This window comes from Lathyrus oleraceus, chromosome 3 (genome assembly GCF_024323335.1).
Source record: "Lathyrus oleraceus cultivar Zhongwan6 chromosome 3, CAAS_Psat_ZW6_1.0, whole genome shotgun sequence".
Taxonomy (NCBI): domain Eukaryota; kingdom Viridiplantae; phylum Streptophyta; class Magnoliopsida; order Fabales; family Fabaceae; genus Lathyrus; species Lathyrus oleraceus.
The window spans coordinates 16931636-16948276 of NC_066581.1; the positions used below are offsets into that span (position 1 = coordinate 16931636).

At 39.2% G+C, this 16641-nt stretch overlaps 1 protein-coding gene across 1 annotated transcript; it reads right to left on the reverse strand.

Moving 5' to 3' along the window:
• Positions 1-3698: 3698 nt before the first annotated feature.
• LOC127132166 (uncharacterized) lies at positions 3699-7240 on the reverse strand. The gene is made up of 2 exons (XM_051061052.1): positions 7000-7240; positions 3699-5779 (listed from the first exon to the last, which is right to left on the reverse strand). The coding sequence occupies exon 2, from the start codon at positions 5641-5643 to the stop codon at positions 3859-3861; it is 1785 nt and encodes a 594-aa protein (XP_050917009.1). The 5' UTR covers positions 5644-5779; positions 7000-7240; the 3' UTR covers positions 3699-3858.
• Between the last annotated feature and the right edge of the window lie 9401 nt (positions 7241-16641).

Consider the following 16641-nt stretch of genomic DNA (forward strand, 5'->3'; position numbering starts at 1 on the left):
AAAGGCCACATCGCCATCTTATTGAGCCTTGGTGATAAGATTCTTCGACAGGTTTCGAAGGAGACGACATCGTCGGGGTTATGGGTGAAACTCGAAAGTTTGTACATGACCAAATCTTTGGTCAATCGCGTCTACCTGAAGCAAGTTTTGCATTCATTCAAGATGAGTGAGGACAATTTCTGATTGAGCAGTTGGATATGTTTAATAAGTTGATTCTTGATTTTGAAAATATCGATGTCAAGATCGAGGATGAAGATCAAACATTATTGTTGTTGTGTGCTTTGCCCATATCACATGCTCAATTCAAAGAAACTCTCTTGTATGGAAGAGAGTCTCTGACCTTTGAAGAAGTTCAATCAACCTTGTATTCTAAGGATTTGAATGAACAAAAGAAGCACAAGCCATCTTCGATTGGTGAAGGCATGTCGGTTAAGGCGAAATTCACAAAGAGGGATGGCAATTCGACAAGAATAAGGATAAAAGTCAGGAGAAGTCTTATAGTGGTGATGCATCTGGTATTTAATGCTATCATTGTGAAAAGGAGGGTCATACAAGAAAAGTGTGCCATGAACGCCTGAAAGATCATGAAGGTAAGGATAATGGCAACGCAAGGAGAGAAAAGTATTCTAAAAGTCATGAAGGGGTCGAAGGAAGTCTTAAGAGGCGTGAAGAAACAAGACTTGTATACCCTTGAGGCTGAAGTTGTCAGTGGTTGAATTTTAAATAAAATCATAAGTCTCTATTTTCGCTTTAAGTCTTCCGCGCACGTTTTTGAAAAACCTCAGATATTTTGTTTTGGAAAATCAATTGAATTTTTAATTAGGGACTATTCACCCCCCCCCCCCGAATGTTTTTCTACTCCATATTCTCAACCAAAAGAAAAACCTTTTTTGAGATTTTGGAGTCGGAGAGTCCAGAAAATGTGAGTCAACATGTTCATAGGAGACCGTCGTGTGGAATCGTCACTTTGTATCGTTTAAACCTTTTTAGGGGCACCCTTTTTTTAACCGGTTCCGACAGTGGTTTCAAATCCATTATTTTTTTATAGACAAACTTCCTTACTTTCTCTTTGATGTGTAATTTCATGATTTCATTAGCTATCATGACTCTCTCTCGGATGCTTTCCCACTTGGTCATGATAGATATGTTTGATTTATCTTCCTTCATCACACCATCATCATCAAAATTGAGCATTTTCTAGTGAGTGCAAACTATATAGTCTTGCAAATTTTCAAAGCCCATGTAGCATTGTCCTATTTTTCAGATTCCAAAAATGCAAAATTGGCTGAAAAATTCATCTCCGTAGAAGTAACACACACAATTTCAAGGAGTGGAAGTCTATACTTGTTTGTTTTATATATTGAATCAATTATGAGCACGATGGAAAAAATGTTGAACAACTTAATGGAATCAGGATGACTCCCAATTCTATCTCAAACGGTGACTTTATCCTCACAAACTCTGTACCTAGAAACATAGTCGTCATCTTCAAAAAGTTTCAACAGTTATTGCATCTCAGATCTTGATCCTCTTACCACCTTGTTGTTTCGAGCATGCACGTTGTATATTTTCTTAATGTTTGAAACATTTAGAGGTATTTTTCGTATCAAAGATGCAAGTATGTTTTTCGGCACCACCATGTTTAGCGTCATGTCCAAAATAAGTTTTATCTCCTCCGGAACAAGACGACATATAATGGAATGACCTGCTAGCTTGTCAGTCGGTCAAGACATGATTTTTTATACCAAAAATCATATTAAATTTCCATGTTTAATCCGCCATATAGTATCCACATAATTTAAATCGACACTCACATTTTCTCGATCTAGTGTCATCTCGTTTAAAGTTCTTAATTGGTACGTGCCACTTTTTTCGCATCCCATTGTTACAAACTTTTGTCTTCTATCCGAACCAATGTCGGACCTTCCGATTACAACGCCAAACCCCAATTTCCCGACCTCCATACAGACCTATTGCAGCATATGTTCATGAACAATAGACTCTTGTTTATTTGTAAATTGTACTCAAACATCGACCTTAACAACGATCAGTCGAATACGCGGTTTAACATCATCATTCACTTCATCTGATTTAACATCATGCTTCACTTCAACCTATTTAACATCTACACTCACAATAACTTTGAGAAATATATCCGAGTGCATCATATCTAATAATACCAATAACAGAAAAACAACTTTAAAACTTAAACTATCAGGACAATCCAGATATGTATCTTCGGACCACACCAAACTTCGTCCGGATATGCATATACGGACTCAGCGTTCTTTTTTTCAACTTAAAAACCAGATTAATGCAAGGAAAGAGGGATGAAATGAATGAAATGTACCTATAATTCCAACTTCTTTTACTCCCTTTGATGTGATGAAATACAAGAATGTTGTTTTGACGTTGAAAAGTTGATTGAGAATGAGAGAATTTTTTAAGGATTTTGAAAATTTGAGTCTATTTTCAGCATGAAGATGAAGATCATGCATGGTGGTGTTTTATCTAATTTTCCGCTTGACATTTCCGTGATATGCATCTCCGAAAATATACCAAGTCACTATAATTGAGTACATGGGTATTTCGGAAATGTATCTCTTGATACATCCAAATAATATACAGAGATGCATCTTCTGACCATATTTTGTTCAATATGGGATGAATTTCATAAAAACAAAGTCTGATATTATTTTGAGTGTATCCGGAGATGCATCTCTGGATGCATGAAGGATATTTTTGAATTTTTAGAGGCGTGAGATACACATAAGGGTGGAAACAACATTCCCCTAAAAAAATTTGATTTGTGTAGGCTAGACTTTAAGGCTATATTAATTGATCTGATCTATTCCGACTCCTACTCTTATAACCTTCGAGTGCATTGTTGTAATAGTACAAAATGGAACACGAAATATTATTATCATGTTGTTTTTCTTCCACTAATAATAGGTCTATGTCTACCTTTAATTTCATCAATGTCAATAATATATGTACTCAACTTATGAAACAATAAAAGCTAAATTAATAGCAGCATCATTATTCTTTACTTACATTATTGAAAATAATTAGTAGTGGTATGATGTGTGAAGTAGAATAAATTGAAGCTCATGGATCTACATGAAACAAGATATAACAAGATATTAGGAAATTAGAATCATACATGTAACAACTAGGTGTGAAGAACATGTGGTATAATGCAGTGATTCAATCTGCATAGTTCCCATTTCATTTTTGGCAAATCGTGCATCATCACATCATCCATGTTTTTTCTTTGCAACTCACAACTCATAAATATGCAACCCAGTTATATCAAATACTTTTTGGATCTGTTGTTTATGTTAGCCTGACAAGTCCCACATTGGCTTTGGCTTGTCAGGTTGGGCTGGTGGGTGCACCATGTTGGCCTGCCCGCTCCACGTTGAGGGTCGACTCAACGTGAGACTGGTTTCACTGAATAGCAAAAAAACCCTTCTCAAGTTGTCCTTATAAAATTATTTCTGAAGTATCCTCATTTATGCTGCTATTTTTTCATGAGTTTCAGATTCCTTTCAAGTTGATTAAACCTCATTTCTACTGCTAGTTTTTCATGAGTCATCATGAAATAGCTATACAGTTCCCAGAGCAGAGACAAACCTGTAAAGACAGTTTTCTGACAGTAACTACTTGTTTTGTGAGAAAAAAAAAGACAGACCATGTAGAGAGAAACTAAAGTATCCTTACTTTTCCACTGACTGGTTCAGCATACATTTAAAGTTAAATTTAAATTTAAATTACAATTACAATACATTACAAACATAGCATATCCATTCTATTTGCTGTAATGTTGCTGGAATTTTAACAAGTAAACTAATGCTTTCACATGGGCATTGTACATTTCTTTTGAGAATGTCCTAACATATGGCAGCGACCACATTGGACAACCCTTTTGGGACGCTTAAAGTTCTCTACTCTCAGAACCTTCTTTTTAGGTCTTCCAGGAGGTCGCCGAGTCTTTGGTGGCCGAATTACAATATCAACCCTTGCGCCTCCTCCACCTTCTGCCCCTTCTCCATGCTCTCTCCATTGACTCTTGTCTGGAATAGGATTTATCACCTGCGAATAGGCCATTCTGTAACTTTGTACAGTGAAACATGGTTCGGCAAACATATGGGCATTGTGCCCACAAGAAATAAGTGCAGCAGCAGCATGAGCACAAGGTAAACCATACAACTGCCATCGGCGACAAGAGCACTCACGACTTCGTATATCCACAATGTTGGTTCTTTCAGTTGACACAATTTCAAACTCAACTTCGTTTGCTCGGAGTACTTGGTAGCAATGAGCATCAGCTATTGCTTCCGAAATTCGCTTCTCAGCAGATGGTACAAGAATTGAAGTCCACCCCATGCCCACATCCCGCCGGTCATTAAACCAAGATGTCATCTGCTGGCGGATGTATTCCATCATCTGCACAACGGGGAGCTCGTGACATTCTTGGGCCCAGTTATACAGCAATTCAGTTACCCCAAGTGTGAAATGGCCATATCGAACACCATCAAAATATGCAACAGCCCAAAGATAGGGAGGGAAGTGTTGAAACCATGATATAACATCCTGTGAAATCTCTATCATCTCAGTAATTTTGCTTTCAAATTCAGCAGCTGTAAGGGCATAAACAGCATTCCAAAAGATGTTCACCAACTTTGTGTTTTTAAATGTATCGCGAAAATTTTCGCTTACATAACGCAGACAGAAACCGTGCGAAGCACTAGGAAAATGTGTTTCTACTGCCTCCACCATGGCTCTTTGCCTTTCAGATAGTATTGTAAGTCTAGGCATGTTGTCGGTGTTTACTCCAAGAAGTTTCCGTAATTCAGACATAAACCACATCCAGTTTTCATCGCTTTCAATATCAACAACAGCAATAGCCAAAGGAAACAAAGCCTCATCTGCATCAACAGCTGCAGCACAAAGTATTGTACCTAGATATTTTCCTTTAAGGTGTGCTCTGTCAAGCTCTAAAAGAGGCCTACAAGCATTTATAAACCCATAAATTGACGCACGGTAGGCAATAAACAGGCGTTGAAAACAATTTTCTTGTCCGGTGGCACCAACAGATGCAATGCTACCAGGGTTCGTTTTCCTTATTTGCTCACAGTATGCAGGGAGAAGACGGTAACCTTCTTCAAATGTTCCATGAAGCGCAGCCATGCTTCGCTCCTTTCCTCGCCAAGCTTGCATGTAAGAAACAGCAACTCCGTGTTGATCACGAATATCTTGCAGTATTTCCCTTGGTTTGTATTGTGGATTATCTCGAATGCGTGATTCTACAGACCTTGCAACCCAACCTACTGACGCCTGCTGATGATGAAGGTTGCGAACTCCCTCACAAGTGTGGTCTCCTTGTAGGGTTCTTATGGTAAAAGTAGGAACACCAGGACATTTTGCTACATGGACACGCCATGGACACCCTTCTTTGGAGCACTTTGCTATAAAACGACTGCGGTCTGACTTAACAATCCGAAGATCGAAATGCATAGCTATGGCTATATCTTTCAATGCTCTTCGGCAGGTTTCCACATCTGGAAACTCTTGACCAATGACTAATGGATGTTCTGATATAGTAACAGTATCATCTAAAACTAAAGAATGAGTATCCATATATATCTTCGAAAATAAGGAACCAGCAATGTCATGTGACTCTAAGGGTCTTCATCATATTCATGAATTTTCAAGGACTGCCAAGGATAGGCATTCAAAAATGCCACCATATTAAGCCTCCTCCCAATAACAGACTCTGCATTACACAAGAGAATGAATGTTAAATCATACACAGTTCATAACAAAAAGCCATTGAAACAAAATGAAATACAGAATTACCACACAGACAAGGAACACAAAAGCTGTAAATAAAGTATTAACTGATAGTGGATCCTCAATAGTTGGATTATTAAAAATGAGAAAAATGAAAACAATTGCAGAGGAAGAAAACACACTCAAAAAGAGTAAATTTTGTTGAACCCTCATAAGCCTTTTGTTGACTTAGAGAGGTGATGGAAATAATAAATTTAAGCTGCCAAACGATCCGGATAGAAGTTAAGCAAGCAATACATGGATGATATGAACCGAAAAGTATAATAGTTTGAACTTTGAACAAAGCCAACAAAAGATTTGAGTTAAATTTTCTTCAATGCAGGTAGAAAACCAGTTCTGTCACAGCAACCTTACAAAGGGATAATTTTATCGCTGCCCGTTCCTAATTAACTACAATCTTCCTTTACATATGCACAAGTCCCTATAGCCTTCACATCATCATCTACTTGCTTATAGTTCAAAGACAATCCATAGTTAAGAAGAATACGACTTTGTCTATACCAGTTTCGCCGCGTGTACATGCTTATACGGATCTGCTAACTTCACAGCCCCGCTTCTTTCGTGCATCACAGTAAATAAAAGCTATACTTTTTAGAAAAGCTACATACTGAACCCTAATCAGTGTTCCTAATAGCCCATTAAAACAAAGAGAAAAAAAAAACATTTTTCCTATTTGGTTTGATCCAGAAACTGAGTTCAGGGTTCAATTTTCAAAAAGCAAAGCATAAGCATGATTAAAGGATTCACATTAAAGCTTCAAATCACGAGGGGACATTAACGACATTGCTCACCTAGGTCAAAATCCTGCATTGAATGAGGCTCCAATGCAACACAACAAGTACTATTAAAACCTACTTTGGATCCAACACAAACCACAATCTGGAAATCTCAAATTCAGAATCCAAAATCCAAATTTCGTAAACTACGAGGTCGGATTTTCAATTGGGAAACACAATTAACATAAAAACATGAATTTTGTAAGATTGATTTAACTTTTTGAGGCATAAATAAAATCGTGCGCAGAGAAAATTGGGGATACGATGCGGAAGAAAACGAACAAGAGGCGGGTGAAGGGATTTTCCTACAAAACACGTGTAATAAATTGTTTGGAGTAAGAAGAAGAAGAAGAAGAAGAGAGTGTACCTTAGTTTAGAGTTATTGTTGTTATTACTGTCGAAAAGTTTGACAGTAACGGTTTCTGCTACTGTTGTTGTTGATGTTGTTCCTTGTTCTTGTTGTTCAGCTTTCGTTCTTGCAATTTCACGAGATGGTGGACCGCAGTAAACAAGATTTTATTTTAATTTCTTTAATTTCTTTTTGTTCTTCTCTCATTTTCTTTTTCTAAGATCTTTTTATTATTTATGTTATGTCCTTCTTCAAATACTCTAGTCAAACTAAATTTTGTTTATCTACTTTATCTATTATTTATTTATTTTGATAGGGAGTACCATTAAAATATCAAGAGAGTACTATGACCAAAATTTTAGTTGTTTATATTAATTAGGGTGGCAAACCGCATGTCCGTTGCGTTTAGATCTGTCGAATAAAAATCCATAAAATAAAAGAGATGAGATGAAGTGGACATAATTGAGGGTGTCGTTCTAAACTTTGTTTTGTTCTGCAGAAGAATGAAGGCGAAGTAGGACGAGCATGCAGACATTGTAGGTTTTTAGTCTAAAACTTGCAAAATTTTATATTAATACTCACGCCTGCAAAAACTCGCAAATAAATAGGGTGGGGCGAACATATTAGAGAGTGCAGGCAAAAATATTTACTCGCCTCGCGAAAAAGAGTGGGAAAAACGGACATACCCCGCAAGCCGAGTCTGTTTTGCCATCCATAGTGATAATACGTTACTTTGACAGATTTAAAAAAAAATTAAGAAGTTTATTAATAATATTTTTTTGGTAGTCAAAGGTTTTTATAAAATTCAAATAAAATATATAATTGTTCTAAATTCAAATTAGAACTAGAGGCGATGAGATAATGCTTTGCTGCGGTGGAACTTTCAGTGCGGTGAAGAGGGGACTAACATGCGAGGTTAGTACTATATAGCCTAATTGAGTGAAAGAATAATGAGTAATGTGTGTATGAGGGTGTGAATCATGTATCTTTTTCTTCATATGAGATCCTTTATGACTGAAACATAGTTTGAGTGATTCAGATTTAAATCAGATGCGGGTTTTCTCTTATTAAGTATTTGGCCGGTCTAGAAAATTTGTCCCTAAGACTTTTTGTGGCTTAGTAGCGAGAAGCATTTTAAAGAGATGGGTCGGGTTCCCCGCATTATGGTCATTGCTTGGAGAACTGGAAGACGTTTGGTAGTCAGCGTGAATAGCCTGGGAAACACATGCACTAAATGTGAGTCTCATCATTGAGACGTCTCGCAGGATTTGTTTGACACACGATCCTAGGTTTCTATACTAGGGAGTGACGCCTCTTCCTAGGATAGTCAAATGTCATTGTATTCTTGAGGAAAAATCTAACTGTTGTCTTTTTGTCTCGCTTCTGAGCCCTTGATTCATTTGCCTACCTTCTCTATATAAGGGCTACTTGTGATTTCAAAACTCTTTTCGCCCTCTACGCAAATTGCAATTCTCTTACTTCTACACACTCCAAGTTTTTTCTCCGAACTTTGGCAACACCCATTTTTTCAATATTTTTCCTTCTTTGGGTTATACATTTCCTAGTCCAGCGAATCTTCTAGGTCATCTCCTTTAAGTGTTATCTTTGTTTTTGGTTCTCTTAGGTACCATCTTTTTATTTTATGTTTACAACTCATTGCTCTCCACAAATAGGATAATGAACCCAGGAATGCCAAATATTGACCCTTTAGAAGTTAACCAACCTATTGCAAACCTTATTGTGCTTAACAACAACTCTGGGCTTGGAGGGGGTTCTGTTGAAGATGGTAACAAACACACTAGTTTTCATTCTATTGAAGGTGTAGATGATTCTCCCTAAGGACATGAAAGGAAGAACCGTGATAATTGGCCGTAAAGGTGGTAGCATTAACCACATCATTATTAATCATGCAATAGATAAATAAAAACTCTTTTTGTATGGCTACACCGGTACTATTACCTCACCCAATCAAGGTGTAGGCAAGGGCCTTTTAGGCATACTAGAAGAAAGGGTTTTGGATGGTGGAGGCTTTTTCCCCAACAGCATTATAAAAGTGATAGCCGGTAATATCGCCCCAAAAGTTCTTAACATGAAATTTGTTTGGGACATCTATGGGCCTATAGATAGGTGTCGCATCCGCGAAAAACAACCGGCGGGAAAAAAGAAACAACAGAGCCGCCACCGTGCGTTATTTATCCCAAAGGAGGGAAAGGAAACGCTCGAAGTAAACCTGGAAAAGACATGGTCTCGCGACCGGAGATTACAAGGATCGGGAGTCGGTTATGCAAGGGGAAGGTATTAGCACCCCTCACGTCCGTCGTACTCGACGGGATCCATGCTCAAAAGAAAAGGATGAGGTTGCTAAATAACTGCTCAAAAGAATGCACACACACTGGAATAAAACACAGACGGAAGAAGAGGGGAACGGGCTCGCTAGGACATCGCATCCTATGCCTACGTATCTCATCTGGAATGAGAATCAGAGCTACCGTAGTTCGGCTCACGCACGCCGAAACAAAACACACGCACAGACGCTGAGACGTTAAAAGAAACACGCAAATGGAAACAGACTGCCATGACTGGCCTTACGTCCGACTCCAAACAACAAACACAAACGAGGAAACCGACTGCCACTCGCTGGACTTACGTCAGACTCCAAGCACCCAAACAACCACAGGAAACCAACTGCCAATCGCTGGACTTACGTCAGACTCCACACAAACAAACACAGGAAACCGACTGCCAATCGCTGGACTTACGTCAGACTCCAAGCAAACAAGAGGTTAACCGGACGCTGAGTCGTCAAAAGCAACAAAAAGGTTGAACAAACAAGCCAACAGGAATTCTGGTACTCGAGCCTGCTAGCTGTCAAACAAACACACACAAAAAAGGAAAAGGGTGCCCGGAGAGATCTCGTACGATCTCCTGCCTACGTACCTCATCTGGTATGAGGATCAGGGCAACGTGTAACACCCCAATTAAAATAAGATAATTATTTAATTTAAATTAATATTTTTTTTTTATTAATTTAATTGAATAATTGGAATTTGGGATTATTATTACTATTATTTTGGAATAATAATTATTGGGATAATTATTTATTGGAAAATATATATAAGTTGGAATTAAGGAAAAAGTCCCATTTTGGAGTAAAAAGGTTTTTACGTGAAAAACAGAGAAGCGATCGTGAAAGAGGAAAAGGGCAAAGGCAGAGCAAGAGGAAGAAGGTTGGAGAAGAGAAGAGCTTGAAGCTTGAGATTTGCCGGATTAACTCAGGTAAGGGGGGTTTATCATCGGTTAAGGGTATTATATGATAATATGTACTGGGTAGTGATAACCATTGTTTTATCTCTGATTAGATTGATGTATGATGAAATTGTGAAATAGTGGATGAATGAAATTGGATGATAATTGAAAGGAATTCGTAGAAATTTAACATCTATGCACATAACAGCCAGTGGATGAATGAAATTGGACGATAATTGAAAAGGAATTCGTAGAAATTTAACATCTATGCACATAACAGCCAGTGGATGAATGAAATTAGATGATAATTGAAAGGGAATTCGTAGAAATTTAACATCTATGCACATAACAGCCAAATGACGTTCGCCATTATGCCTTCGGCGTTCGCCGTTTGGGTTTTTTTTTCAGAATAAGAGCGTTTAACGCTAATGGCGTTCGCCATTAGCCTAATGGCGTTCGCCATATCAGTTTGACAGACAGTTTTTCCAGAATGAGAGCGTGTAACGCTAATGGCGTTCGCCATTAGCCTAATGGCGTTCGCCATATCAGTTTGACAGACAGTTTTTCCAGAATGAGAGCGTGTAACGCTAATGGCGTTCGCCATTAGCCTAATGGCGTTCGCCATATCAGTTTGAAGGGCAGATTTCGCGTTTTAAACTCTCAGATGTGATATCGTGGTAATGTTGTTGTTGTTTTGTTGGGTCTTGAGTAGTATAGGCATTAGTAGAGTGTGCTAATACTGTTTTTGATTATGTGGCATGATATGATATGCTTATGTGATAATATACTGATGATGTGTGATGGTATGCATGATGCTGTGAATGTATCAGTTATGTGTGCACTTGTGAATAGACTGTTTTATGGCTTAGAGTGTGAGCATATGTCTATTCTTGAATTGTTGTTGATGATGTAGCATGGCTAGGTGATTAGCATGCATATTGTGGCCTTTATGGTGGTAGCTAATTCCCATTGTGAGGAATTAGTGAGTTAGTCATTATGGATTGTTGTCGATGTTTGCATGCTAGGTGAATTAGCGTGCATAGCATAGCCCTTGAGGGGTGGTAGCTAATTCCCGTGGTGAGGAATTAGTGAGTGAGTCACTAGGTCTCAAATGAGTGGGACTAGTTGGACTTGGTAGCCGTGCCTGGATTTGGACGGTGAGGTGAACTATATGTTCACAAATAGTCGGTACCGCATGCATGGAGTCTCATTGCATAATATGTGTATGGCGTATAATATGAATGGATGTATTCCAATATTATACGTGTGTTTGTGTTGATATTGAGTATGAATATGAGTTGTATTGGTATTGAATATGATGTTTGAATTGATACTGCCGTTATTGAGTGTGTAGTCTGGTTAGAGTGATTTGATGCGTTAGTTACTTAGCATTACATAATGTTGTATAATGCTTATTATATTGATTGAGGAACTCACCCTTACACCTATTTTTCAGGTAACGAGCAGTGAGTTGAATAGGAGCTAGTGCTTGGAGTCTAGTGTAGTCTCCTAGTGGGTCATGCTCTGATAGATGTAACATCGGGAAGGGATGTTTGAATATTTTATTGATTGGTTGTGAACCATTTTGCATGTAATATGTTACATGATGTGAATAATTGAATTGATTTTATCCGCTGCGTATTATGCAGATACTTTATAATTTGGATTAAATAAATGAGCATGACAGGATATTCTGATGATGGTTGTGAAATGATTGTGTGACACCCTTCGGGGCATAATTACTCTGATTGATATGTTGCTATTTTAATTGAAATATTTGGGGTATTTTAGAAGGGTGTTACATTAGTGGTATCAGAGCATAGTCGGTCGTGTCGAGTCGTAATTATTTTGTTTCCCCTGTACGGGATAGGTGTTGTGTAACCCTATCAGTACTTATTGTTTCATCTTGTTAGGTTCTCAGAATAGAGATGGCTGGAAGAAGTAGAGACGATGCTGTGATTGCTGAGGCTCTGGGTATGCTAGCTGGAGTACTTGGGGGAAATCCGAATGTTGTGGGAATGGGAGCTGCTCGTCAACTGAGTGAGTTCCAGAAGAACAATCCTCCAATGTTCAAGGGAGCATACGATCCAGATGGTGCTCAGAAGTGGTTGAAGGAGATCGAGAGGATCTTCCGAGTGACTGAGTGTGCCGATAACCAGAAGGTCGGGCTCGGTACGCATATGCTGACAGAGGAAGCAGATGATTGGTGGGTTGCTACCCGCACTGAGTTGGAAGCTGCCGGAAGTGCTGAGGTCACTTGGGCGGTGTTCAGAGAGAGATTTCTGAGGAAGTACCTTCCAGAGGAGGTCAGAGGAAGGAGAGAGAAAGAGTTCGTAGAATTGAAGCAGGGCAATCGGTCTGTTACTGAGTATGCTGCTAAGTTCACAGAGCTGTCGAAGTATTACATTCCCTATGATGAGGCTACTGGAGAATTTTCAAAATGCGTGAGGTTTGAGAACGGGTTACGTCCCGAGATCAAGCAGGCTATTGGGTATCAGCGGATTAGAGTGTTTTCTAATTTGGTCGACTGTTGCAGAATGTTTGAACGGGATACCAAGGCCAGAGCGGAAAGCTATCAGCAGAGGGTTGATAGGAAAGGCAAGAATCAGAATGATCGTGGGAAACCGTATGCAGCTGGCAAAGGTTTCCAGAGACAGAGTGGGATGAGGAGACCTAGTGGGGGAGACTCCAGTGTCCCTGCCAAATGTTATAGATGTGGTCAGGCTGGACATCGTTTCTATGAGTGTACCAGTGCTGAGAAGAAGTGTTTCAAGTGTGGAAAAGGTGGTCACTTGGCGGCAGAGTGCCGGTTGAAGACTGCGACTTGTTTCAACTGTGGAGAGGTGGGTCATATCAGTCCACGGTGTCCTAAGCCGAAGAAAGAGAATCAGTCGGAAGGCAAGGTCTTTGCTTTATCGGGTTCTGAGACTTCTGCAGATGATCGTTTGACCCGAGGTACGTGTTATATTAATGGCTTTTCTTTCGTAGCTATTATTGACACTGGTGAGACCCATTCCTTTATATCTTTGGATTGTGCTGTGCAACTTAAATTAGAGATATCTGAATGCATGGAAGTATGGTGATTGATACTCCTGCGAAGGGTTCAGTGACTACTACTTCAGTTTGTTTAAATTGTCCTTTGAGTATTTTTGGTAGAGACTTTGGATTGGACCTAGTGTGTCTTCCAATAGTGCAAATTGATGTTATCCTGGGTATGAACTGGTTGGTGTCTAACCGAGTTTATATCAACTGTTTTGATAAGACTGTGAGCTTTCCTGAGATTGAGGAAGGAAAGAGTTTGTTTCTATCAGCTAGGCAGGTGAACGAGGAAGTAGCAGATGGGGCAGAGTTGTTTATGCTGTTAGCGACTTTGGAGGCTAAAGATAAATTGGTGTTTCCTGAAGAAGTGAACAAATTACCGCCAGAGCGTGAAGTTGAGTTCTCGTTTGATTTGATACCTGGTACTAGGCCGGCGTCAATGGCTCCATACCGTATGTCTGCTGTTGAGTTAACTGAATTGAAGAGTCAGTTGGAAGATCTGTTGGATAAGAAATTTATTCGTCCGAGGGTGTCACCGTGGGGTGCACCGGTGTGGTTGGTTAGAAGAAGTTAGTTTCCTGGTCATGTGATTTCAAGAGGTGGTGTTGCTGTTGATCCTTCTAAGATAGAAGCGGTATCTCAGTGAGAAGCTCCGAAGTCTGTTGCTGAGATTCGAAGTTTCCTTGGTTTGGCTGGTTATTATAGGAAGTTCATTGAGGGATTTTCTAAGTTGGCGTTACCGTTGACAATGTTGACTAGAAAGGGGCAAGCGTTTGTTTGGGACTCAAATGTGAAGAAGGTTTCCAAGAGTTAAAGAGAAGGTTGACTACTGCTCCTATTCTGATATTACCGAGTCCGTCGGAACCATTGAGGTTTCTGTGATGCGTCATTGTTGGGTTTGGGTGGTGTGTTGATGCAGAATAAGCAGGTTATAGCTTATGCTTCGAGACAACTGAGGGTTCATGAGAGGAACTATCCGACGCACGATTTAGAGTTGGCAGCTGTGGTTTTTGTTCTGAAGTTGTGGAGGCATTACTTGTACGGGTCAAGATTCGAGGTTTTCAGTGACCATAAAAGTTTAAAGTATTTGTTTGATCAGAAAGAGCTGAATATGAGACAGAGGAGATGGTTGGAGTTCTGGAGGATTATGACTTTGGTTTGAACTACCATCCGGGTAAAGAAAACGTAGTGGCTGATGCGTTGAGTCGGAAATCATTGAATATGTCTATGTTAATGGTTAAGGAATTGGATTTAATTGAGCAGTTTAGAGACTTGAGTTTGGTGTGTGAGAGTACTCACAATAGTGTTAAATTGGGAATGTTGAAGTTAACGAGTGGTATTCTGGATGAGATTAGAAAGGGTCAGAAATCCGATGTGCTTTTGGTTGATAAGTTGACTCTAGTGAATCAAGGTCAAGGTGGTGAATTCAGAATTGATGAAAATGGTGTTTTGAAATTTAGTAATCGGGTGTGTATTCCGGATGTTATCGAATTTAAGAAGAGTATTCTTGAGGAAGGATATCGTAGTGGCCTGAGTATTCATCCTGGAGCTACGAAGATGTATCATGATTTGAAAAGGTTATTTTGGTGGCCGAGAATGAAAAGAGAAATCGCGAGTTTTGTTTATTCTGGTTTGACTTGTCAGAAGTCAAAGATTGAGCATCAGAAGCCGTCTGGGCTAATGCAACCGTTGGCTATTCCAGAGTGGAAGTGGGATAGTATCAGTATGGATTTTGTTTCTGGTTTGCCGAGGACAAATAAGAATTTTGAGGCTATTTGGGTGATTGTTGATAGATTGACAAAATCGGCTCATTTCATTCCGATCAGAATGGATTATCCGTTAGAGAGATTAGCCGAGTTGTATATTGAGAAGATTGTAAGTTTGCATGGTATTCCGTCGAGTATTGTTTCGGACAGAGATCCTAGATTTACATCGAAGTTTTGGGAAGGTTTGCAGAAGGCTTTGGGAACTAAGCTGAGATTGAGTTCTGCATATCATCCGCAGACTGATGGTCAGACTGAGAGGACGATTCAGTCACTAGAGGATCTTTTGAGAGCTTGTGTTTTAGAATAGAGAGGTGCGTGGGATTGTTATTTACCGTTGATTGAGTTTACCTACAACAATAGTTTTCATTCGAGTATTGGTATGGCACCGTTTGAAGCTTTGTATGGTAGGAGATGTCGGACACCTTTATGTTGGTATGAGTCCGGTGAGAGTGCTGTGGTTGGACCGGAGATTGTTCAACAAACTACGGACAAGATTAAGATGATTCAGGAGAAGATGAGAATTGCTCAGAGTCGACTGAAGAGTTATCATGATAAGAGGAGGAAGGCACTTGAGTTCCAAGAGGGAGATCATGTGTTTCTTCGTGTTACTCCGATAACTGGTGTTGGTCGAGCTTTGAAGTCAAAGAAGTTGACACCTCGATTTATTGGTCCCTATCAGATTTTAGAAAGGATAGGAGAGGTAGCCTATCGTATCGCTTTACCGCCGTCGCTTGCGAATTTGCATGATGTTTTTCATGTGTCTCAGTTGAGGAGATACATTCATGATCCGTCGCATGTAGTCCAAATAGATGATGTACAGGTGAGAGATGACCTGACTGTTGAAGCATCACCTATGAGGATCGAGGATCGAGAGTTGAAGCAGTTGCGGGGTAAAGAGATTGCATTGGTGAAGGTAGCTTGGGGAGGACCAGCAGGTGGCAATGTGACCTGGGAACTTGAGAGTCAGATGAAGGAGTCTTATCCGGAGTTGTTCGCTTGAGGTATGTTTTCGAGGACGAAAACTCTTTTAGTGGGGGAGAGTTGTAACACCCCAATTAAAATAAGATAATTATTTAATTTAAATTAATATTTTTTTTTTTATTAATTTAATTGAATAATTGGAATTTGGGATTATTATTACTATTATTTTGGAATAATAATTATTGGGATAATTATTTATTGGAAAATATATATAAGTTGGAATTAAGGAAAAAGTCCCATTTTGGAGTAAAAAGGTTTTTACGTGAAAAACAGAGAAGCGATCGTGAAAGAGGAAAAGGGCAAAGGCAGAGCAAGAGGAAGAAGGTTGGAGAAGAGAAGAGCTTGAAGCTTGAGATTTGCCGGATTAACTCAGGTAAGGGGGGTTTATCATCGGTTAAGGGTATTATATGATAATATGTACTGGGTAGTGATAACCATTGTTTTATCTCTGATTAGATTGATGTATGATGAAATTGTGAAATAGTGGATGAATGAAATTGGATGATAATTGAAAGGAATTCGTAGAAATTTAACATCTATGCACATAACAGCCAGTGGATGAATGAAATTGGACGATAATTGAAAAGGAATTCGTAGAAATTTAACATCTATGCACATAACAGCCAGT

What these genes read in the sequence shown, in the direction of transcription:
- LOC127132166 (XM_051061052.1), bottom strand. Translation starts at nt 5,643, where the DNA reads ATGGATACTCATTCTTTAGTTTTAGATGATACTGTTACTATATCAGAA.